This window comes from Mercenaria mercenaria, chromosome 10 (assembly GCF_021730395.1).
Source record: "Mercenaria mercenaria strain notata chromosome 10, MADL_Memer_1, whole genome shotgun sequence".
Lineage (NCBI taxonomy): Eukaryota > Metazoa > Mollusca > Bivalvia > Venerida > Veneridae > Mercenaria > Mercenaria mercenaria.
The window spans coordinates 2071889-2098618 of NC_069370.1; the positions used below are offsets into that span (position 1 = coordinate 2071889).

Consider the following 26730-nt stretch of genomic DNA (forward strand, 5'->3'; position numbering starts at 1 on the left):
TGTGGTCTTAGTCACGAGAAGCTTTTTAATTTGCAGGATCATTGGTGCTGCCTTTTACAATTCCTTTAAATGTCATTGTTGTTGTCAAATAATGCTTATTTTTAGAAGGAGGAAGGTGCCTGAATTTTGGTCCTGATGCACAGATATAAAAAAAAAAACTTGAGTAAGCCTAGAAATACTAAGGTCCCTACTGGGTCTCGAACCCCGGACCTTGTGATCCATATGCAGACATTCTTACCACGTCGCTATAGGCTTAACCCAACAGCAAGGCTTTTGAAAGTGGCCTATAGACCTACTATCACTACACTTTATCAGCGGCATCAAAAACGCCATTTCATTGTTTCAGTTTTGCTACAAACAACATTAACCAATGCGTGTGTAATTATCTAATCAGCTGGGTAATTAAACTCAGCAGTTAATCCAATTATTAGATTAATTTGATTCCCCAAAATGTCTTTATCCACTCAAAACACTCCTGTCTAAATGTCGTACAGGTGAAATAAACAATACATCAATTGAAATTGATCACAGTGACCTCTACCTTGCATCAGTTTCTGGTGCAGGAGTGTAAAAATGTTACGTCTATGAGAATAAACTCAGTAATCTGATCGCCGATTGTTTTTGTCGTTGCATTTATTGTTGGCGTATTAAAATGCTATTGAAGATTTTTAGGGCCAGAATTTCATATTATTTGGCGACTGACAACGGGAACCCTGGTGAAGTGGATAACTTCGTCGCAAACCCCTGTAAAAGAAAAGAAACCCTGTCAGTGGAAAACTATCAAAACTGTTACATACATTTTCTCATGTAATAAAGAGGTAGTTTGGAAAAGTAGTGTATAGAATGGGCTGGATTAACATAATAATAGCAATATTTTAATTTTTGACTTTCATAGATAAACATATATTTTTTATCTCTATAAATTACAGAATGCCTACTGAAGCTGTTGAGAAGCCTGTGGTTGAGGATGTAAAGGGAGACGACTCTGGATCAGGCACCGAATCTGAGAGTGATGACTCCATGCCAGAGCTTGAAGATCAGGATGTAGCTCAACAAAGTCGAGTAATATTGGAATACATTTAATTATTGTTGATAATAACAAGTGCATTTTAAATTTCATTGATGCATTTATTTATTAAAATGAATTAACAAAGAGAACTATTCTGACAAGTTATTGATGTTTCATGAGTTTTACCTGTGTTCTTAACGAAACAGGATTGGACAGTGTAGCACAAGAAAGTTACAGATTATATAAGGCATATAAATATTTGACAAAAGTATTCAGTCCATGTGATGGGTTAAACCCAGATGTCATGTATGAATTAGGCAGTACAACTGTATATTTTAGAATAAACTTACTATTTCAGGTTGCTGAGGCTGCTGGTATTCAGGAAGAACTGGTCAGCAAAGCTAAACAAAGCAGGAGTGAAAAGAAGGCTAGAAAAGCAATGTCAAAACTTGGTAAGATATTCTTTTCCATTCCTTGGTTTGATAAAGTCACCATAGGACCTAGACAGTGTCTTTATGACTCTTGACACCCCGCCCCCACCAAAAAAAATCCTTCGTAACAGCTCATAAACCTGGGACAGTGAGTTAACTTGAGACTTAGAAATATTTTTATGCCTCCAGCAACTACTGATGCGGGAGGCATATAGTGATTGACCTGTCCATTCATTCGTCTGTCCGTACAAGGTTAAACAAATGGGTCCGTTTCATCTAGCATCAATACCACTTACTAGAATGACTTGATACTAATGCAGATGTAACCTGTGACCATTCCTCATCTTCAGACATCACCTGACCTCTGTTTGACCTTGACCTCATTTTGGACATAGGTTGCTTTATATGGGCCATCTCTTGGTAAACCAAATGAGACCGTTTCGTCTAGCATCAGTACCCATTACAAGAATGAATTGATACTAATACAGATGTCAACTGACCATTCCTCATCTTCAAACATCACCTGACCTCAGTTTGACTTTGACCTCATTTTGGACTTGGGTGCAAAATCTACCGACAAGGATGCCACAGGGGGCATCAAGCGTTTATTGAACGCAGCTCCTTGTTTTTGTTATATTTATTAATAAAAGAAAAAAACTATGTATTCTAGAAAGGGAAGTTGTATGGGGTAAAAATTGGGGTTGATAAATTGAGTGATGCAATAACTGAGTGATATTCAATAATTGTTACGGACTTAACGGTTCATGTAGTTTGAAAGTTTCAAGTATATAACAGCGAACAGGGGTAACCATCTTTACATTTTCATTTCAGGTTTAAAACAGGTAACTGGTGTAACCAGGGTGACAATCAGGAAGTCAAAGAATATCTTATTTGTGATTGGACATCCAGATGTTTACAAAAGTCCAGCATCAGATACATACATTGTATTTGGAGAAGCTAAGGTAGGTGTTTAATATAAACTGTACTGAAGGTGTGTGAGGTTTAAATTTTGACTCCATTTGACTGGTAATATGACATCTTTGGAAACTTGTGTGTCGTTTTCTTAAACTTGAACCAGTTAAATTAAACATGGACAAGATTTTGCACTATTCATTTAAGTATTACAAACTGTCTATAATGAGTGGTCATGGTCTGAAAAAAAAAATGGATGTGGTGAGTGCACACAAAAAAAAATTGTAGGAAAAGCTAATAACTGCAAGCCTCCAAATTGCCGAAAATGGCGAAAAGAACTAAATGTCGAACTTCAGATGGTGCCGTAATACATGTGAAATATTATTGTTTAGCTAGTAGCTTTTCCTTTAAGCAAGCGAACAAAAATGACATGGGTTCAAAACGAATTGCTTTAAACTTAGATTCAATTTACAAGTATGGAAAATGTATGGCAAACACATTAAAAATAAGTGTTATTAAAGGGTAGCAGATGATTTTTCCAAACAAAGTAATATTTGTAGTTCCACCAAAATTCCTGCGTAATATTTTAGATTGAAGATCTGAGTCAGCAGGCACAGATGGCAGCAGCTAAAGACTTCCAGAGACAGGAGCATCCAGCTGGTCTCGGAGATCTACCCAGCACTGTATCACAGCCAATACAGGAAGAATCTGAGGAAGAAGACGAGGTATTATTCTATGTAAAGTCTGATAATGTTTCATACTGTTCACAACTGTAATTGAAACAGCTGCAGTTTGGAATGAATACAGCTCTGTTTTAAAAAAAAACAAGTATTCAAAGAGTTCGAATAAATTTGAGGACTAGGGTTTCTCCATAAAACATAGGTATCTATCTGGCTTATGGAAATTTGAGCCGTGCCATGGGAAAACCAACATAGTGGGTGTGCGACCAGCATGGATCCAGACCAGCCTGCGCATCCGCGCAGTCTGGTCAGGCTCCATGCTGTTCGCTTTTAAAGCCTATTGGAATTGGAGAAACTGTTAGCGAACAGCATGGATCCTGACCAGACTGCGCAGATGCGCAGGCTGGTCTGGATCCATGCTGGTCGCACACCCACTATGTTGGTTTTCTCATGGCACGGCTCATTTGTTGGTACTACTAAAGCTAGTTATCTATTTGATTTACAGAAGGTAGTTTGTTCTACCCAAATGGGTTGGGATGTCTTACGAAAAAAATGAAATTATTTTAAAAGATAGATCAGCTTCTCCCACAGTTGTATATTGATGAAAGCTTGTTATGATGAGAATTTCTTTCCCCGTCTTATCGACAAATGACGATTGAAATTGAGTTTGTCAAGCCAAGATTATCTGAAGCAAGCTTTCTAGTTATTACCTATTGTAATTTTATACCTTTTCACAATTCACCCTTATCATATTGGACACAGTTTATTCTGCACACCTGTGCAGTCTGATCATGATCTGCACTGTTCGTCATTCAGTCAGTCTCCTTTTGATATGCACCTCTTTTGACAGTTAATGATACTGTCTAAATTGAAAGACGGACAAGTTCATTATTAAAATTTAGCAGGGTAAGGGTTAAGAAGGTTCCGACAAATGTTCCGTGATAGCAGCTGTAGTTTTGAGAATGTTAACAGGAAGTCAGGAACATTCTTGACAAACTGACGGAGAATAACATAACTAGTCCACTTCCATTTATATTCTAGTGGTGACAATTGCTAATTTCCATTCCTTCTAGTAGATTTATACCGGCTGTTATCAAGAAGACATGGAGGCTAAAATGTTATTTAAATTAAACTCGTATATGATTGATCCCAGGAGTATTGAATATTTAGAAAAGTAAGAGAGGAAGCTTGCAATGATGATAATTTCTTTCCCCGTCTTATCGACAAATGACGATTGAAGCAGTGTTTGTCAAGCCAAGATTATCTGATGCAAGCCAATTTCTTACTTTTCTGTTTCATAATATTCTACAAATTCTTGATTAGTGGATTTTGCTCAGTGTTGTTAATTAAGTTGATCATGTATCTTGTGTAGGCTTTGTTGCGATTTCTTTTTAAAATAATTTTTTGAAAACGGCAGATAACTTGCAATGATGAGAATTTCTTTCCCCGTCTGATCGACAAATGACGATTGAAGTGTTTTTGTCAAGCCAAGATTATCTGATGCAAGCCCTCTTGTTACTTTTGTATTTTGTAATATTCATGGAAATTCATATACCTGGAAAGTACTTGACTTAATTGAATTTTTTCAGTGTTATTACAAAGGACAGAAGACAGACTGTCAATTAAGTTGGTTTCTTAGGTTGTAATTATGTCATCAGTTAGTGAAACTGCCTTGATAACCTTCAGCTTTAATCAGTTATACGTATGTGGCAGTTTATATATATGCATAAAGTTCAAGCCAATTGTCACAGCTTGCAATGATGAGAATTTCTTTCCCCGTCTTATCGACAAATGACGATTCAAATTGAATTTGTCAAGCCAAGATTATCTGATGCAAGCTTTACATAGATGCCAGATGCAGCTGTTTAAATTTATTTGGTATTATAAATTTCCTGAATTATTCAGCAATGCAATACTTAGATGTTATAAAAGACGTATTTGTTGTATGCCAATTGCCAATTCCATAATTGTCACCATGGAACAGTGTACTTCCTTGTTGCACCTTGTGTGTTTCATAGAACTGAAGAAAAAGTTTTCTTTTAATACTTTGGAATAGGTTCATGAAAGTTGTTTCAATCCCAATTCTTAATTATCCTTATTGACTTTCTAAAATGGTTAGTTAATAAAGTCAGCTTCTATTCAATTTCTGTTTGCCTTTGTTGTAGTTTCTTATGACAAATAATTGTTGAAATGGCAGATACTTGCAGTGATGAGAATTTCTTTCCCCGTCTTATCGACAAATGACGATTGAAATGTTTTTGTCAAGCCAAGATTTTCTGATGCAAGCCATTCTGTCTGAAATTTGTGTTTTCCGTTAGTTGAAGTGATAACCTTACGTATATAATGTATGTACTTAACATAAACAAGTTTAAGCTGAATTATAAACAAAGCAATAGTGAGATTTTTCTTTTAAAAAAAAGGTTATGTTCACTACACTGATGTAATTCATTAGAAAATTGCTTTATGTGTGAAAATAGTTAATTGGGGAAAAAAATGCTTGTGAAATTGAATCCATGTGAGATAAAAATTGCTGTCATGTCATAATTGTTTACTTTATCATCATCAGATACTTGTGTGTGTTACGGGGTTATTTAACCTTCAAAAAATGACTTGTGTAGTCTAGAGTGAGTAGCAGGTAGTAAGGTTAATTGTTTTCTCAAAAACTACAGCTTGGCTGAGGAGAATGTTATATTTTCAAATATGACCAGTGTCGGCTTGTAATGATGAGAATTTCTTTCCCCGTCTTATCGACAAATGACGATTGAAGTAGTGTTTGTCAAGCCAAGATTATCTGATGCAAGCCAATTTGTTATTTTTCTGTTTCGTAATATTCTACAAGTTCTTGATTCGTGGATTTTAGCTCAGTGTTGTTAATTGAGTTGATTGTGTATCTTGGGTAGTTTTTGTTGCATTTTCTTTTCAAAATAATTTTTTGAAAACGGCAGATAACTTGCAGTGATGAGAACTTCTTTCCCCGTCTTACCGACAAATGACGATTGAAGTAGTGTTTGTCAAGCCAAGATTATCTGATGCAAGCCAGTTTGTTATTTTTCTGTTTCGTAATATTCTACAAGTTCTTGATTCGTGCTCAGTGTTGTTAATTGAGTTGATTGTGTATCTTGGGTAGTTTTGTTGCATTTTCTGTTTAAAATAATTTTTTGGAAATGGCAGATAACTTGCAGTGATGAGAACTTCTTTCCCCGTCTTACCGACAAATGACGATTGAAGTAGTGTTTGTCAAGCCAAGATTATCTGATGCAAGCCAATTTGTTACTTTTCTGTTTCGTAATATTCTACAAATTCTTGATTAATGGATTTTGCTCAGTGTTGTTAATTTAGTTGATTGTGTATCTTGGGTAGTTTTTGTTGCATTTTCCTTTTAAAATGATTTTTTGGAAACGGCAGATAACTTGCAATGATGAGAATTTCTTTCCCCGTCTTATCGACAAATGACGATTGAAGTAGTGTTTGTCAAGCCAAGATTATCTGATGCAAGCCAATTTGTTACTTTTCTGTTTCGTAATATTCTACAAATTCTTGATTAGTGGATTTTGTTCAGTGTTGTTAATTGAGTTGATTGTGTATCTTGGGTAGTTTTTGTTGCATTTTCCTTTTAAAATGATTTTTTGGAAACGGCAGATCTATAGCTTGCAATGATGAGAATTTCTTTCCCCGTCTTATCGACAAATGACGATTGAAATGTTTTTGTCAAGCCAAGATTATCTGATGCAAGCTCTTTTGTCTAAAATTTTGTGTATAAAATCTTTGTTGTTTTCTGTTTAGTTGAAGGGATAACTTTACATCTGTACTTGAGATATTACGTTTTAGCAGAATTCTAAACAAAGCAAGTTTGAGAATAAGCAGTACATGTTCAGTGTACTGATGCTGTATCAGTGAAAATATTTAGTTGAAAAATCATGTGAAATTGGCTCCAAAGGAGTTAAAATCAGTGTCACATTGTAAATATTTACTATGTCATCTTCAAGTCCTTGTATGTTAAGAGGTTATTCGGGCCTGGGATTTTACCAGCCGGAAATGACACGTGTAGAGTGAATGAAGTAAGGTTAATTGTTTCATTGAATACTACAGCTAGGCTGAGATATTCTGTTTTCAAATATGGTCTATGTTAGCTTGCAATGATGAGAATTTCTTTCCCCGTCTTATCGACAAATGACGATTGAAATTGTGTTTGTCAAGCCAAGATTATCTGATGCAAGCTCTTTGAACTAAAGAAGAAATCATGTTCTAAACAACAAATTTAACAGATTTTAAAGTGTTCTGAATACAGTGTAGAATGTAATGTATGTAATAGGACCGGCCTGACTTTTTGTGTTTTGTTTCTTATTAAATATCTAATAAATTATGATGGAATTATTTGCAAGGGTACTGATTAATGCATATTAGACATGTTTATAGATAAAAAGTGTAAGAATAGAACAGTTTTTTCCTGGGAAGGAACCAGACCGAGCGGAATTCTACTGTGTATCAGCTCAAGTTTGCACTGTATTTTAATGTCAAAGTTGGAAAAAAAATCCCTGTAAACAGTTAAAAAAAAACATTCAGCTAGAAAAATTGGCCTGTTACAGTTACAGAGAGAATCAAAGGCAATTAAGGTCAAAGAACTTCACAGCTTGCAATGATGAGAATTTCTTTCCCCGTCTTATCGACAAATGACGATTGAAATTGTGTTTGTCAAGCCAAGAATATCTGAAGCAAGCTTGTAAAGTAACAGATCTTTGTATGGATTCTTTGTTTATATGTAAGAAAAGTGGGTAATGAGCTGGTTGTATATTAACATTTTACGAATTATAAACAAAATTGCAGAAATGTTGTGTTTTATATTTCAGGTTGATGATTCTGGGGTTGAGGCCAAGGACATTGAACTTGTCATGTCACAAGCAAATGTGTCACGGAATAAAGCTGTTAAAGCTCTCAAAAATAACGGTAACGATATCGTTAATGCTATAATGGTGAGTATATTGATAAAATAATCATCAATACTAAGGTGTATGTTCACACAGAATATTATTAATCAATTTGTCTGGCTTGTTGTCTTAGTCTTGTAGTTTGAGAGCTGGCTTTAAAAAAGTGTTGTTTTATGTTGCTGTCTCGGTACTGATATAGTGCCTAGAGAAAGAGAAAATTGTGTAAGATTAAAAACTGAAGTTTTTTCAACAATTTTCAATAAGAGATGGAGCTTGCAATGATGAGAATTTCTTTCCCCGTCTTATCGACAAATGAAGATTGAAGTATGTTTGTCAAGCCAAGATTTTCTGATGCAAGCTTTATTTATTAACAATATTTCACTAAGTATTGTCCAAAAATGTTAAATCATGTAAACTGCATGCAGAGTTTTCAGATTGAAAGGCTTTTCACTCTCAAATGACAGGTGGATTTTCGGCAACTGTTTTAGGGTCTCCTGTTTACAGACCTCAATTACAGGAGTTGCTTTAATGTATATAACGTGTTTTTAGCTCACCTGTCACATAGTGACAAGATGAGCTTTTGTGATCGCCCTTCGTCCGTCGTCTGTGCGTCCGTCAGTCCGTCAACAATTTCTTGTCTGCACGATAGTGGTTTCATTTATGATTTTATTTTAACTAAACTTGCACACAACTAGTATCACTATAAGATCTTGGTTCCTTTCTTGATCTAGCCAGATTCCATTATGGGTTCCGGAGTTATGGCCCCTGAAAGGGCTAAAATTAGCTATTTTGACCTTGTCTGCACAATAGCAACTTCATTATGTCTCCCCCAGGAGACATATTGTTTTTGCCCTGTCCTTCCGTCCGTAAGTCACACTTCATTTCCGAGCAATAACTGGAGAACCATTTGACCTAGAACCTTCAAACTTCATAGGGTTGTAGGGCTGCTGGAGTAGACGACCCCTATTGTTTTTGGGGTCACTCCATCAAAGGTCAAGGTCACAGGGGCCTGAACATTGAAAACCATTTCCAATCAATAATTAGAGAACCACTTGACCCAGAATGTTGAAACTTCATAGGATCATTGGTCATGAAGAGTAGATGACCCCGATTGATTTTGGGGTCACTCCGTCAAAGGTCAAGGTCACAGGGGCCTGAACATTGAAAACCATTTCCAATCAATAACTAGAGAACCACCTGACCCAGAATGTTGAAACTTGATAGGATGATTGATCATAAAGAGTAGATGACCCCTATCGATTTTGGGGTCACTCCATTAAAGGTCAAGGTCACAGGGGCCTGAACATTGGAAACCATTTCTGATCAATAACTAGAGAACCACTTGACCCAGAGTGTTGAAACTTCATAGGATGATTGTACATGCAAAGTAGATGACCCCTATCGATTTTGGGGTCACTCCATTAAAGGTCAAGGTCACAGGGGCCTGAACATTGAAAACCATTTCCGGTCAGTAACTTGAGAACCACTTGACCCAGAATGTTGAAACTTAATAGGATGATTGGTCATAAAGAGTAGATGACTCCTAACGATTTTGGGGTCACTCTGTGAAAGGTCAGGGTCACGGGGGCCCGAACATTGAAAACCATTTCCGGTCAGTAACTTGAGAACCACTTGACCTAGAATGATGAAACTTCGTAGGGTGATTGGTCATGCAGAGTAGATGAACCCTAACGATTTTAGGGTCACTCTGTTAAAGGTTAAGGCCACAGGGGCATGAACATGGAAAACCATTTCCAATCAATAACTTGAGAACCTCTCGACGCAGAATGTTGAAACTTCATAGGATGATTGTTCATGCAGAGTAAATGACCCTTATTGTTTTTGGGGTCACTCCGTTAAAGGTCAAGGTCACGGGGGCCTGAACATTGATAACCAGTTCCGATCAATAACTTGAGAACCACTTGACCCAGAATGTTGAAACTTCATAGGATGATTGAACATGCAAAGTAGATGACCCCTATTGATTTTGGGGTCAGTCTATTAAAGGTCAAGGTCACAGTGGCCTGTTCATATAAAATCATTTTTTGGAAATAACTTGAGAACCATTTGACCTACAATGTTGAAACTGAATAGGATGATTGGACATGCAGAGTAGATGACCCCTATTTATTTTGAGGTCACTTGATCAAAGGTCAAGGTCACAGGAGCCTGAACAGTGACTTGAGAACCACTAGGCCACGAGTGTTGAAATTTAGCAGGATGACTGGACATGCCAAGTAGATGATCCCTATTACAGCCAACCATCAGTGTCTCTTTGACTTTCGCTCCTGACCCCTATAGACTTCTTGCCTATAGGACTTTGCATTGGGGGAGACATGCGCTTTTTAGCTCGACTATTCGAAGAATAAGTAGAGCTATCCTACTCACCACGGCGTCGGCGTCACACCCTGGTTAAGTTTTTCGTACCAGTCCACATTTTGACAAAGTCTTTTGAGATAAAGCTTTGAAACTTTCAACACTTGTTTACCATCACCATGTCCAGTTATAGGCAAGAGTACATAACTCTGTCAAGCATTTTGACTGAATTATGGCCCCTTTTGACTTAGAAATCTTGGTTAAGTTTTTCGTACCAGTTCATATTTTGACAAAGTCTTTTGAGATAAAGCTTTGAAACTTTCAACACTTGTTTACCATCACCATGTCCAGTTGTAGGCAAGAGTACATAACTCCATCAAGCATTTTGGTTGAATTATGGCCCCTTTTTGACTTAGAAATCTTGGTTAAGTTTTTCGTACCAGTCCACATTTTGACAAAGTCTTTTGAGATAAAGCTTTGAAACTTTCAACACTTGTTAACCATCACAATGTCCAGTTGTAGGCAAGAGTACATAACTCCATCAAGCATTTTGACTGAATTATGGCCCCTTTTGACTTAGAAATCTTGGTTAAGTTTTTCATACCAGTTTATATTTTGTGTAAAGTGTTTGACGTATGGCTTTGAAACTTTTATATCTTGTTCAATATAATAGTCTCTATCAATAGGCAAGAGTACGTAACTCTCTCAACTTTTTTGGCTGAATTATGGCCCTTTTTGAACTTGGAAATTGGTTCTATTTTGTAAATGTCCATGTTTTGTCAAGACTATTTGACATATGGCTTTTAAACTTTAAGCACTTGTTTATCATTATGATTTCCATCTGTAGGCAAGAGTACATAACTCTGACAATTATTTTGACTGAATTATGGCCCTTTTTAGCTCATCTGATTTTTTGAAAAAAAATGATGAGTTATTGTCATCACTTGAGCGGTTGTCGGCGTCGGCGTCGGCGTCTGCGTCGGCGTTGCCTGGTTAAGTTTTATGTTTAGGTCAGCTTTTCTCCTAAACTATCAAAGCTATTGCTTTGAAACTTGGAATACTTGTTCACCATCATAAGCTGACCCTGTATAGCAAGAAACATAACTCCATCTTGCTTTTTGCAAGATTTATGGCCCCTTTTGTACTTAGAAAATATCAGATTTCTTGGTTAAGTTTTATGTTTAGGTCAACTTTTCTCCTAAACTATCAAAGCTATTGCTTTGAAACTTGGAATACTTGTTCACCATCATAAGCAGACCCTGTACATCAAGAAACATAACTCCATCTTGCTTTTTGCAAGATTTATGGCCCCTTTTGGACTTAGAAAATCAGTTTTCTTGGTTAAGTTTTATGTTTAGGTCAGCTTTTATCCTAAACTATCAAAGCTATTGCTTTAAAGCTTGCAACACTTGTTCACCATCATAAGTTGACCCTGTATAGCAAGAAACATAACTCCGTCCTGCTTTTTGCAAGATTTATGGCCCCTTTTTGACTTAGAAAATATCAGATTTCTTGGTTACGTTTTATGTTTAGGTCAACTTTTTCTCTTAAACTATCAAAGCTATTGCTTTGAAACTTGCAACACTTGTTCACCATCATAAGCTGACCCTGTACAGCAAGCAACATAACTCCATCCTGCTTTTTGCAATAATTATTGCCCCTTTTGGACTTAGAAAATCATTTTCTTGGTTGAGTATTATGTTTAAGTCAACTTTTCTCATAAACTATCAAAGCTATTGCTTTAAAACTTGCAACAGTTTTTCACCATCATAAGTGGACACTGTACATCAAGAAACATAACTCTATCCTGCTTTTTGCAAGAATGATGGCCCTTTTTAGACTTAGAAAATCATGGGTAGGACAATATTTCTATTACACAAAAAAAATCAGATGAGCGTCAGCACCCGCAAGGCGGTGCTCTTGTTGGACTTAGAAATTTGTTCAGTTTTTCTTACAAGTCAGCGTTTTGTCAAAACTGTTTGAACTGTGGCTTTGAAACTTTCAACACTAGTTTATCAACATGATTTCCATCTGTAGGCAAGAGTACATAACTCTGTCAACTATTTTGACTGAATTATGGCCCTTTTTGGAATTGGAAATTAGTTAAATTTTTCATATAAGTCCATGTTTTGCCTAACATATAACTTAACATATTTGCCATCATGGTCACACATTGCCATTTAGTGCAAGACTAATCGAAATCCGCAAATACAGGAACATTTTTTGTTTAATCCATTGTTTTGTTTAGTCTGAAAATCTATGGAAATATTTTGACCCCATTCTTCAATCAATTCTTCGAATAGTCGAGCGCGCTGTCATCCGACAGCTCTTGTTTACAAAAGCATTTTCTAGTTTATGATTTGATTTTAACCAAACTTGCACACAACTTGTATCACCACAAGATCTCGGTTCCTTTCTTGAACCGGCCAGATTCCATTATGTGTTCCAGAGTTATGGCCCCTGATAGGGCCAGAATTAGCTATTTTGACCTTGTCTGCACAATAGCAGCTTCATTTATGATTTGAATTCAATCAAACTTGCACAAAACTTGTGTCACCATAGGATCTTGGTTCCTTTCTTGAACAGGCTAGATTCCATTATGGGCTCCAGAGTTATGACCCCTTAAAAGTCCAAAATTTGCTATTTTGGCTTTTGCAGCCATATAGAGACTTCATTTATGGTTTGATTTTATACAAACTTCCAAAATATCTTCAACAACAATAAATCTTGGATTCCATGATGAATCTGTCAGATCCAATCATAGCTTCCAGAGTTGTTTTTTTTTTTATCTGATTACCTTCCCTGATAGTAATCAAAATGGATTTATATCAGTAAGTACTTATAGGACATTTGAAATTTCATTATTGTCATTAGTTGGACTGAGACAATCAGGGTGGATAACTGTGGACTGATTTTATGTCATATTACCTCCCTTAATTTCAAATTTGAGCCTATGACCCTCAATCTTGGTATGGAAATTGGACCTGACTAGGTCAAAAGGGACTGTTACAAGAAAATGTTTATCCTGATGATATTTAATGTGTATGCCTATGTGCTCTATGTCAAAACTTGATCATATCATTTTGAGCAATGGTACTCAGGTGAGCGATACAGGGCCATCATGGCCCTCTTGTTATAAAGTATCTACCTATTATTAATAAGTAATTAGTAATATTTGTTTACATGACTTTGCTGTGGATATTGTTAAAAATAATGCAGATCTTTATTCATATTTTTGACAAGGGCGACTAGTGGTGGGGGGGGGGTTAAGGTCACAGACTTGAAATTACTTGCTCTTCCTGATGTGGGTTAGAAACCTTGTTTGCGGTGTAGAATTCTTCATGTTGGAAAGCCATCTAGCAGGCTTATAGGTCAGTGGGTCAGTCCAGGTGCCCAAACTATTGAGGGGCATCTGGGGTCATTCTCCATTAAAAGCTGGAAAAGATCTGGTGTCATATGATATAATTGTGTTGTGTAAAAAAAAAAAAATTAAAATATTGGAAAATTTATGAACAAATGTCTTAATGTTTCTTTAAAAGATGAATTCGCTTTTCTTTTTCAGGAGTTGACGATGTAACCCAATGCTCTCTCCTGTATGTGTGTGTGTGTGTCCATGTCTGTTCTTCGATTGTCATATTTTGTACTTTTGCCGTTATGAGCAAATAGAAAATAAAATCCTATTTAAAACATTACATTGAGTACTCATTCAGTTCTTCTTGATTGTGCTGCTGTACCAGATCTTTGTAACAGTGAACCATCATGTGAAACAGGAGTTGGAAGAATTTCACCACGGCTTACATTTAATGATAACGATGGCTTTGCTGAAAGGCTCATAATCGTTCCAGTAATCTCCAGAATCATAATCAGCCAGTTATGTATGGAAGTTTAGACTTGTTACGGCAATTATAGGCTACGAAGAATCATAACCCCCTAACATTTTTTGTATCATTAAAAGATTGAAAAAATTGACAGGAAGCAAATAGTTGGTCCCTGCACGTATATCATGTATGTCTGTAATTATTGTTAAATTCTGTGCCAGATGGCATTCGCTGATTATTCATTTGCAGTACGCAAAATTTGCTTACTGCGTCAATGTTTCTATACTAGGTCCATCATAACCCAAAATCACAACAAAAGCATTTCCATACATAAACGACTGGTTATGATTCAGGAGATTACCGGGCATGATAATGCCTTCATTTATGTTGGGGCCACATACTTCAAAGTGAACATGAAATACATCTATTTCTTTTGATTGCCTCTTTTCGATAATTGTTCCCTCCTCCAATTGTCCAAGATTTGAATGTGGGTTTACATAGAAACTATCACTTGGTCTATAAAATTCATTACCTCCCTTTATGGTTCTAACAGTACAACTTTAATAATGTGAAATATTTAAAGCAGCTGCTCTGATATGTTCTTAACGTATAATTTAAGACATAAAATTTTATAGATGGAATTAATTTTGATACTGCCAAGATGGGGAAAATTGCATGCTTGAAAAGCAGATACTGTTGAGAATTCTGTCCTGACAAAGATGCTCAGAAAGTTTGGTCATACCATGTAATTTCTGTCATTTGGTCATACAAAGGATACAGAACAGGTCTTCAATAAGATGAAGAAAAAAATATTGGTCTGTGGAGAGGGCATAATTTGTCACCTTGGTGCAAAAAGTGGGCAAGTGCGTTTGTCATTGCATTTATCCACTTTTTCAGCTCTGGTGAAGATGAAGTCGAGTGATCTGGTCGAAACCTGCAGAAATGTAATTGTATGAACAAAACTTTGTCTTACTGCATTGTGCCAAGGGAGTTGTAGCCCTTGAAAAGTTTGCAATAGGCACTTGACTAACCCCTCGCCAGATATATTGCAATGGTCTAGACATAATCTGTACATTGTTCGGTTAAGGTGTTTGGCTCATTGAAAATGTACAAAATGCTGTAAATTGCATAATAAGAATAGATGACTGACCAGACACCTCGCAGTTCTCAAGTGATTTGGTCTGACATGATGGAAAGTGAATCTACCTTCATCCTCGAGTGTCGGGACTTTATTCTAACAAAGGATTTGCATCACAGGTCATGCACCGGTCACATGCTTCCTGATGCAGAGTTTCAGACAAGAGTGGGTATATTGTCTTGCTCTTGTTGTTTAGTAGACATCTTTGTTTCTAATCCGAGACTGAAGAAAGCTTACGTCTACAGTGGTCGAACTTAATAAAATGATTGCATGTGGTCGGTACCTGACCTCTAGAGATTTAGGGGCTATTATATCAAAGGTTGCTGACTTAAGACTACGGTCTGTGAAAAGAAACATTGAGAAAATGTATATTATTATTATACCTGACTTATATACACTCTTTTCATACAAAATATGTACGTTCAAAAGTGCTTTACAAAAAAGAACATATACATGAAAATATATTGGTAAATTAAAATGAATTGTAATTAAAACAAGATTATCCATAAATTGTGTTCAACGTTAAATTACAAATAATTACGAGACCAATCCCTTACTAAACACGAAACGAACCTTTCATGGTTTTTGGTTTAACGCCATTTTCAACAGTATTTCATATTTTGTTATTTATTTATAACATATGTGATTTGGTTTAACGCCATTTTCAACAGTATTACAGATTTTGTTATTTATTTATAACATATGTGAAAGAGGTGCGTTTTCAAAGATTTTTTAAATGCGGACAGTGAGCTTGAATCTCTGGTGCTTGCTGGGAGGGCATTCCAAAGCATGCATGCTTGAAACTTCTGTCACCATACTTTACTGTTCGACTCCTCGGTACAACCAAAGACACCGGGCCATTTGCCGACCTTAAGTCTCTACGAGGCTTGTACATGTCCAGCTTATCGACAATGTACTAAGAAGATTCATTGTGCATGGCTTCGATGTAAGTGTCAAGATTTTGAACTCAATGCGGTGCTGGACCGGAAGCCAATGCAACTCCTTCAAGACCTGCATGATGTGTTCGTATCTTGGAGTCTTGGTTATGATGCGGACCGCTGTTTTGTACACATTGAATTTTTTTGCAGTGAGTCTTTGGAAATTCCATACAGCAGCGAGTTACAGTAGTCTGCTTTCGATGTAACCAGAGAGTTCACAAGAGACTTGGTAGCATCAGCAGTGATGTCCTGCTGATGTGGCCAATTTGCCGAAGTTGTGCGTAACTAGCTCTACAGAGCACAGTAAAAGATAAACTTACTGATTGTTTAATATACACATTACCCATTCACAGAAGTGCATATTTTTTTAAGTTTGAAATAGGCTAGTATATTTTCCTATTGGGTACCCTGGTTCTCGTATACCTATATGAACATAGGCATTTGCTAATGTCTCGGACGATTCATTATTGAACTTGAGTGTGTTACAAATGACATATTTTCTGGTTCTTTGGGACCATGGAGTCCATTCAATAGATGTACAAGCCGATGCTAGGGGGCGTGAGAGGTGTTGCACATTTTATTACCTCTCGTGAACAGTGTCAAACGAGTCTGCTATATATTTTTTTTTTTTTTTTTTTTTTGTTGCATTCTATGCTTCCAAGGGATCTTTTTATAGATTTAAAACTTGCCTTTTGGTTCAATTTGTTGAAACATCACATTTGTATCAAATGCAAATCTTGACTAAATCAAAGTAAAGGTGGGGTTACCTTTCAGTTCATAAGTTTCACACTGTAACGTGATAACGCGACACCACAAGACATGACACCAGATCGGACAACGTGACACTTTAACGCGATTGTTGCCGCTTTGAAGTAAGTATTTTCAATTTTGTCAGTACAATGTGAATCAATGAAAACCAGATTCCTACCAGGTTTCGAAGATAGAAAGAGGCATCTAACGGAATGTTTTCTGAATTAAAAAGACCACCAAATAATCACACAGATGGCTAATCCACGGCCAGATTTTCATCCGACTTAAAATAACACCTCGTATTTTTTTTTAAATAATGGAGATTTCGCCGGGATATTTGGCAGACAAAGAGATAAAATGCTGGGCTTTTTATTGAGGGTAATGCCAAGCTTGTTGCTTCAGAAATGAGAAGAAAGTCTTGTTCAATATCCAAAACAATAAAACAATGTTTCGTCACCTGTTAGCAAGTTAGAAATAAACCCATCACAGCCTTTGTATGTTTTCACAAGTTCCCGGGCACATAAATTTATGGCGTTGGCGTGGTTTCTTTTGCTCATCAGTGAGCAAATAAGGTACCCACCTAGCGTAAACCTTTCTCAGGTCAAAACGCTTTTTCAGAATTGCCTTCTGATATGCCAGTACAACTGGTTATATCTTTCGCCGACAATAGCGCATCCTGTTTGACCACAGCTTTTACAGCAACGGTGTTTGCCTTGGTAACAGAGGTTTTAGGCTTACCAGAACGGATATCATCTTCGACAGACAATTTCCCAGCTTTAACAGTTTTAACCCACATAAAAACTGTGCGCATTGAATTGGCATGAGGTCCATATATACCACACAATTCATCAAATAGCTGCTTTGAATCTTTATCAAGTCTAATGCGGCATTTAATATAGCCACGGTGGGGAAACCACGTGACTAAGTCGGATAACCTGCACGCAAAAGTGCTAAAAATAGGCCCGCTTCAGGTATGTTTTTTCACTATAACTTTTTTCATCCGCAGTTGTTTTAAACGAGATAACGTGCATAAACCCCGCAATAAAAAGCTCTTTCAGCGGATATATGTAATTTGATGAAACTCCCTCCCGTTTTTACGTAATCCTTGCCCAACCATTTCGAAAGATGCAAAATATTTTGGTTACGAACACGTCTGTTCACAAGTTACGTACCTAGTACAGATTCTGCAGAAAATTTTCGCTAGAATTTAGGTTTGAATTAAAGCTTGTCATTGTCCAAAGTCCTGTACCAAATATTTGACATGACTATTCAGGCATTTTGAAGATATCGTAAGACAAAGGGTGCGGTAACGTACACGTTGCGGTTTTTCAAGTGGTGACGTACACGTCATTTTCCCCAGAGGGTAACGTACACGTCAAAGACTATTTATCATGCATGTAGAACATCTTTGTATTTAAATGATTGAGCTGTAAACATTTTGATATTGTTTAAAAAGATGCAGATGCTGGGAATAGGCTGTTTTTCTTTCGGTAGGTTAGTTTATACAGAAATGATACAATGAAAATGAGTACCGTCAGTCCTCACCCTAATTTGGAAATAATTACACGTTTACTGCTCTTTAAACGTTTCTTGTATATCTATACATTAAAAGGTAAAATGATAAAATTTTGAAATTATTTTGCTCTAATTCCATTTTTGCGCAACCGACCATATATCTTTGAGTGGAAAAGTTGACAACTGTTGCTTACGGGGAGAAAGCTTAGTACTTGTTCTTTCCAGTAACGATGGTTAGTTTAGTTGTCCGCACCATATGATTCATCTTTTGAAAGAGGACGTAAAGCAAAGACAAACAAAAAGAAGTATTAAATACGCACATAGGTATCATTGTTGCACTGAGAGTAACAGCAGTAAAACTATCATATTATCTATTTATAGCATGGAGACTGAATACATGTGCCAGGAGTGCGGAAAGTCTTTTCGGAGAAAAAGTAATTTAAAGGAGCACGAGAAGAGACATAGTTGAGCGTGTCCCTACCACTGTTGTGGGAAAAACTAATCTAACCAGACATCGGTAAGTTCGGATATATTCAATTCATCAAAATCTGTTTTTAATTTATCAGTCTATATCTAAGATCATAATGTATGGGTAGAGCGTTGGACTTGTAGCCCGGAGGCCGCGGGTTTGAATTACGTCCTCAGAATGAGTCATCGAGAGTGGACGATATAATGTGTAAGAATTTTACTCTACAATCGATATAAAATTATAAATTATTTAAGAAACCTATACACTTTAAGTTTTTTTTCTATCAAGAATCGACTAAAATGCCACAGCAAGTACTAGACTCCCATTCTCCATTAGCAACTGTCAACTTTCCCACATAACGTTTGAACGCGGCAACATTGCATGGAAAGTCTCACAGTGCTTGTAATGTTATGATTTATCCTTAGCGTTGGAGTCCTGAAATTGTGGTTGCAGGGGTGTATGCACTAGGTCGAATCTAATTACTTTTGGGGGAAAATGTGTAAGCGGCTCGTAAGCTCAGTCGGTAGAGCTTTTGCCTTGTAAGCAAAAGGCCCAGGGTTTGAGTCCCGGTCAGGCTGCAAGTCGTTAGCGGGGGGATCGAATCCAAGAACGTCTATCAGTAAGAGGTTACAGTGACTTGAGATGAGAGATCTGCACTTCCTTTCATTGACCTGTATTAATGTGCAAAGTATCAAATCAATCCTTCATATAGTTTTTGGCTTGGGCTTCAGTCTTGCATAAAAGGAAGTGATTCAAAAATGGGGTCAGCTGAAGTAATGGTTCTTTGACACTGCACTTTGCTTCACTGACTTTCAATGTATCAAGTATCAAGGCAATCCTCTATATGGTTTTGACATAGGCTCCAGACAAGTTTTTCATACATAAAGGGAGGTAATTCAAAAATAAGGTCAGCTAGAGTTATGGTTCTTTGATACTGTACTTCCTTTAATTGGACCTCTATTTATGTGCAAAGTATCAAGTCAATCCTTTATATAATTTTGGCTTGGGCTTCAGACAAGCTTTCTATATAACGATAAGGGGAGATTGTTAAAAATGTGACCATCTAGAGTTATGGTTCTTTCACACTGCACTTCCTCTGTCAATGTGTAAAGAATCAAGTCAATTCATCAAAAGTTTTTGACTTGGGCTCTGGACAAGTCTTCTTTTTATAAGGATATGGGGAGATAATTGAAAAATGGGACCACCTAGAGTTATGGTTTTTCCATACTGCACATCCTCTTATTGTGTTCTATCATTGTGTGAAGTAACAAATTAGCACCATTAATACTTCGTGAGTTGTGCTTCGGACAAGAAGCATGACGGACGCCAGTCGGTTGCCAGACGGACAGACAGAGAGACGACGGAAAAGTGATCCCTATATGTCGCAGCAAAGTTATCTGTACTTGTTTAAAAAACTTACATATTTACGAAATTTTCTAACTTTAAAATGTCAAATGTAAAATCGCAATCCAATATAGCTTAGTTCAGTTTAATAGTTAATTATAATCTCTTTAATGTTTATACATGTACAATAAATTATATAATAATGAAATCATTATCAAAATATATAAGGTATTTGATTATGTGAATGAACAACCTAAACTTGACCGAGGCTGTTATTTTAAAGCTTTGGATGTAATCGACGCATTTATAGATCTATATTATCAGAATATGTCAGCATGTATAATTTAAATAATCATGGAATGGCTATAGTCCTTGGATATGCAAAATTTAGGTCAACACCGGTATGTTGTTTCAGTAAGGAGGTTTAAATGAATAACTAGCTGACCAAAAAAATGATATGTCACTAACCTACAGAAAGACTAACATATTACTCCCGCACGATAATTTAAACGACAACGTGTTTATATTATTGATTGATTGCTATTATCCCATGCATGACTGAACTCAAAAAGGTTGTCAATGATACAAATAAAGTGCACGCTGTCAACTTATACAAAAAGATTTTCTGTATTGAAACGTGTTAATGAAGAAAAATCATGGTTATCAAACATGCTATCGTTCGAGTTATCGTTCGGGATTTATACTAATTCCAGCATCTTTTTAACAATATCAAAAAAAAAAAATGTTTACAGTTCAACGGGTCATCAAAATATTTGAAAATATGGATTGATTAAACCCCGCTGACAGACAAAACAACATGGTTTATTCCCAGAAACCTAATTGACTTTTGATATTTGGAGAAAAAAAGTTGGCATTTAAAATGGAAACTGCTAACAATGTCTACTTGTCAAAATAACATACACGTTTAGACCATAAAATTCAAACTGCTACTCATTTTCACTGTAGCATTTCTGTATATACTAACCTACCGAAAGAAAAACAGCCTATTCCCGGCATCTGCATCTTTTTTTTACAATATCAAAATGTTTACAGCTCAGTCATTTAAACACAAAGATGTTCTACATGCATGATAAATAGTCTTTGACGTGTACGTTACCCTCTGGGGAAAAATGACGTGTACGTCACCTCCTGAAAAACCGCAACGTGTACGTTACCGCACCCTTTGTCTTACGATATCTTCAGTATTCCTGAATAGTCATATTAAATATTTGGTACAGGATTTTGGAGAATGACAAGCTTTATTTTAGACCTAAATTCCAGCTAAAATTTTCTGCAGAATCTGTGCTAGGTGCGTAACTTGTGAACAGACGTGTTCGTTACCAAAATATTTTGCATCTTTCGAATCGGTTGGGCAAGTATTACGTAAAAACTGGAGGGAGTTTCATCAAGTTACATATTTCCGCTGATAAAGCTTTTTATTGCGGGGTTTATGCACGTTACCTCGTTTAAAACAATTGCGGATCAAAAAAGTTATAGTGAAAAAACATACCTGAAGCGGGCCTATTTTTAGCGCTTTTGCGTGCACGTTATCTGATTTAGTCACGTGGTTTCCCCACCGTGTATAAGCTTTAGCTTTCGGATCTAATCCTTTTTTCATACATTTATCTTCTGTATTGCGTAATGTAGATTTATATATGTTGTAACCATTGTTTGAAATAAAATTATGTTTAAACTATTGGACACACCATTCCAGTGCAATGAAACGTTTTAAAAAATGCCCGGGATAAAACTACGGAAGCCCATTAGTGACAGAACTTTTTGCAGGACACTCATAACTTAATTAACACAGTGCAACAATTATTTAAACATGCAAAAATGGTGGTCATAAACAAAGTATAATATTTCATCAATGTTACAGCATGCATTAAAACTTGAAATTTCTATAGAAATTGATCGTCTTAATCAGCACCTCTCTTATATTTACATATTTATATGAGAAAACTTTTCTAAACAGTTCTTATGGCGATATTTGTTCGTTCTTGTATTGGCGGATTTTCAAGAATATTTGCCGTTCTAAAGCTCGTGTTTCATTTGAGTTTATGTCCCTAAAGCGCCGACCGACAATAATGGGTATATTTTAGTTTATACATAGTTTATTTTAGGTCGATTGTGAAGCAAGTTCTACAACTTATATTAATCACTCTCGACACCTCATTCCTGATGGAATCCATCGCAACGAGGGTATGAGAGAAGAGAAGCCAGTTTCCCTTTTAATGCTGAGCGTCAAGCAAGGGAGCTACTGGTAACATTTCTCACGTCTTTGGTATGACGCGGCCGGGGATCGAACCCACGACCTCCCGCACTCGAAGCGGAAGCTCAACCACTAGGCTATCGAGGCGGTTTATGGGTGTTCTGGGATCAATAGAAAAATGGAAAACCACTCAACTCCCACACTGAAAACTGTATATTTGTTCTAAAATTAATCATTTGCACGGACTACATAAATAACACAAAAAATAAGAATATGAATAGATGATTTGCAAGCGTCTCCGGATATAAAAACGTAACATCAAATGTTTTGACGTTACACCAAGCGGTTGCAAGTGCATCAAAGCTAGATTCCTGAGAACTATTCTACATCTAAAAAATAACCGCTGTCCTGGAATGTCCTATATATTTATTTGTACTACCGGATACCGTACTGTACACTGTTTTTATCCGAGGGCAATTTTGGGGCGATTCGACTTCCGGGAATTCATAAAAAAATAACACTTACAATTTTATTGTCAGAGGGAAACAACAAAAAAAAAACTTTATTTTTATGTGCCTTCATGTTTAAACGATTAAAAATTCCATTTACTTTTTTAAAAGCTTGAAGAAAAGATTTTTTTTCCGGTATACAATATTGGAAGTGTCTAGCCGTCCGGTAACCGGACGCCTAGCCTGCGTTCTAGTCGTCCGGTTACCGGACGGCTAGCAAATCCTCGGGATTTTCTAGTCGTCCGGTAATTGATTTCTTAATGAATAAGTAATGATTTTATATAGTTTTAATTGTTTCTTACTTAAAATATCAATACTTATCTGATTTTTCAGTCGATTAAACGCAAGAGATCGTGCTTTTTACAAATCCGTTGATATTCTATTTTTAGAAATGATAAAACACTGATCGCCGAAACGTCCATATGCTATTTTGTAAAAAGTGATGTTTTTTTCTAACAGCCTAAACTTTAATTATTAAAACACAAATTTATATGTATTTTTTGAAGAATGGAAAGCTTTTAAAAAAGCAATTCATTCATTAATTTTGACTATAATTATTTCAAAATAAAATGGATTAATTATGAACGCTTAACAAAGAAGTTTTTAAAAAAAGCTTAACTACTGTTTTTCTTAAAGTTTTGAACATCAGGCTGCCGCTTTTGAAATTAGATGTCATTTAAAACAGTTATTCATTAAAAAAATATTTGAATACTAAAATATGAAAATTTGAAAGTACTTAAAAACTGTTTTAATTTTGAAAATCCAGTGAAAAAGTCGTTAAAATTTAAAAATTCCGATCCCATAAAAGCCTCCAGATGAACAGATTTTAATAAGTGACGTCACGTCGATCTCGCCATTATTGAGTTCGGCAAACTTCCATTTTAAATATCGGCTGAATAATGCCGTGATTTATTGTAAATGTTTATAGTATGTATTTACACAAAATTTTGTTTGCAGATAAGTATCGATATTTTAAGTAAATAACATTAAAACTATATAAAATCATGTCTTATTCGTTATGAAATCAATTACCGGACGCCTAGAAAATCCCCTGAGGATTTACTAGCCGTCCGGCAACCGGACGACTAGAACGCAGGCTAGGCGTCCGGTTACCGGACGGCTAGACACTTCCTACAATATTTCGGATATAGCAGTGGCTAGAGAACAGGAACCGGTTCCCTAGACAACGAACTTATTCGGTCCTCCAGCCTATATACGCGTAAAAGAATTTTCCAATACATATTACTGCCGATATGTATAGTTACTAATGATAATTTTTTGTCAAATTGGTAATATTATTACAGTGCTTTAGGGTATAGCGGATAGCTAACTAATTTTTCCTGCATTCCAAATTATTAAAAGAAATGAAAATAGTAGTTTTTATTCATTATATCAGACAGAAAACATCTATTCTTCTTAAACCAGTCAGCTTTTCATAGAAATTCATATGTTTTTTTCTCTCCATGCCATTGTTTACATGTATATGAGCTGATTTAGGGTGTACAGGATAGCTTTGGTCATTTTTTACATTATCAGTTTAAAATCCACATCTTAACAAACTTTCCAAGATTTCTTTAATATAATTCAGAATAATAATGTATTCTCTTTTCAAAAACATTCAGCTTTTCAAATTTCTATCAAATACTTTTCATTCACTGACGTTTTTTACATATACACCTATTTAGTCTAATGTCTATAGGGGATAGCTTTATTTTACATTTGATGACATATGAAAAATAACACAACAAGCAAATATTTAAAATGTATGTCAGAATATCTGTTTGCATGCCAGTAAAAGAATGATATGAAAATTTATACAATAATTCAAGTCTAAATATAAAATTTATTAATCTATCCTCTATACCCTAAAATCCGCTATACCCTAAAGTACTGTATGTTGACAATTCAGATAACACAATCGTGGGTTTACTTTTTCATTTATGTTTGTTTAACTACACTGTCTTGATATCTTATTCTACAGTATCCGTTGTCTGCTATTTTGATTAGACATTATACCTTTACGAATTATTAGCAAGTCATTATCGGCACGGAAGCCGTTCTATTATAGTGAGAAGGGAAGTACGCATTTACGGGTGTCAGACGTTTCACCCCCAAGACTGTTCCTCCCAAAACTTTTCACCCCCAATAAATAAATGTCAAATGTTAAAAAAATCAATTGAACCATTTCATTTTTAAGAGCTGATATGAGTATTTACTGTCACAGTATCAAACGGTATGCTTTTAGTTTTAGCTGTGAAATTGTTTTATCGTGCACCAAGTCCCCATACAAACCTAAATCACATTTGTACTGCAACCTACTATAATGGCCAATAATGACGCATTACTTAATTTGTAAAGATACTGGCGAATGAGAGATCGAGCATAAGATTAAGGGATATCGAGACAGCGTAAACTCGCATAAATGAACAGGTAAGACCACGTTTGACTTGCTGAATCGATAACATTAATTAGATTAATATTACCAGTGACCAAATGTTATCATTATTATCTACATATCAGCTGTAATATGCATAGAAAAAAATTCCGCCCCTCTAACCAATATGCTAGAGGACCGATCCCAGTCGAATAAGTTTGGTGTCTAGGGAATTGGTTCCAGTTCTCTAGCCACTGCCTTCGGATATATAGCTTTCCTATGTAGAATTTTACGGTTGACATACTGTAAAAACTGGTACATAAGCGCATATTCGAATATAAGCGCATATCAAAAGTAAGCGCATACGACCATACCGTTATTCCATATGGGATAATAAGCGCATGTCATGCCCTTATCGCAAATGAAAAGTCAAAGGGAATTCCTAAAAATGCCCTACTTTTCCCCCAGAATTCACGTTTTTTATGCCCCTGAAGGCAGGCATTAAAATCCCACTGTCCATCCGTGAGTCTGTGTAAGTTCTTGTCCAGGCTGTAACACTGTTATCCATGAAGGGAGTTTGAAATAACTTAGCTTATAAATGTTAACCATAATGAGAGGACTTGTCATGCGCAAGACCCAGACACCTAGCTCAACGTCACACTTAAGAGGTCAAAGGTTAACTAGGTGTTTCGTGTCCAGTCCATAAGTCTGCCATGCATGAAGGGCTTTTGAAATAACTTGGCATAAATGTTTTCTAACACCCAGACCCCTAGCTCTAAGTTCAAGGTCACACTTAGAAGTCAAAGCTTAACATGGTCTGTTTCATGTCCAGTTCATTACTGCCATTCATCAAGGGATTCTGAAATTTCTTGGCATAAATGTTCCCCATAATGAGACCTGTTATGCGCAAGATCCAGACCCCTAGCTCTAAGGTCAAGGTCATATTTAGAGGTTAAAGGTTAACATGGTCTGTTTAATATCTGGTCAGTAGCTCTGCTATTGATGAAAGGATTTAAAAATTTCTTGGCATAAGTATTTCCTATATTGAGATGATGTGTAATGCGCAAGATCCAGACCCCTAGCTCCAAGGTCAAGGTTAACAGGGTCTGTTTCTTGTGCGGTCAATAACTCTGCTATTCATCAAGGGATTTCAAGATTACTTGGCACAAATGTTCCCTATAATGAGTTGATGTGTCATGCGCAAGACCCAGACCCCTAGCTCCAAGGTCAAGGTTACCTTAAGAGAACTTTTTTTTTTGTCTGGTCACAAAATGATTTACCGAAACTATTCTGGCATATTTTGCACAGACAACTGTAGCATTCTTGGGCACATTTAGGGGGCATCTGTCACTAACAGTGACAGCTCTTGTTTAATATAAAATTAGAGTTT

General features: G+C 36.2%; 2 protein-coding genes across 4 annotated transcripts in view; both read left to right on the forward strand.

Annotated features, from left to right (window-relative positions):
* The window catches only part of LOC123559918 (nascent polypeptide-associated complex subunit alpha-like), a 193863-nt gene extending 179898 nt beyond the window's left edge, over positions 1–13965 (forward strand). For both annotated transcript variants that reach the window (XM_053552118.1, XM_045352075.2), the window contains exons 2-7: positions 930–1062; positions 1368–1461; positions 2272–2402; positions 2943–3077; positions 7880–8002; positions 13836–13965. In XM_053552118.1, coding sequence (XP_053408093.1) covers positions 931–1062; positions 1368–1461; positions 2272–2402; positions 2943–3077; positions 7880–8002; positions 13836–13850 — 630 coding nt within the window. In that variant the 5' untranslated portion in view covers position 930 and the 3' untranslated portion in view covers positions 13851–13965. The remainder of the gene's footprint in view (positions 1–929; positions 1063–1367; positions 1462–2271; positions 2403–2942; positions 3078–7879; positions 8003–13835) is intronic.
* The window catches only part of LOC123560548 (costars family protein ABRACL-like), an 88349-nt gene that overhangs the window by 55952 nt on the left and 5667 nt on the right, over positions 1–26730 (forward strand). Inside the window, exon 1 of one of the 2 annotated variants that reach the window (XM_053552119.1) lies at positions 25374–25396. The exons of the other annotated variant lie outside the window; for it this stretch is intronic. Coding sequence (XP_053408094.1) covers positions 25389–25396 — 8 coding nt within the window. The 5' untranslated portion in view covers positions 25374–25388. Of the gene's footprint in view, positions 1–25373; positions 25397–26730 lie in introns of those variants that run through there. 2 annotated transcript variants of the gene reach the window in all.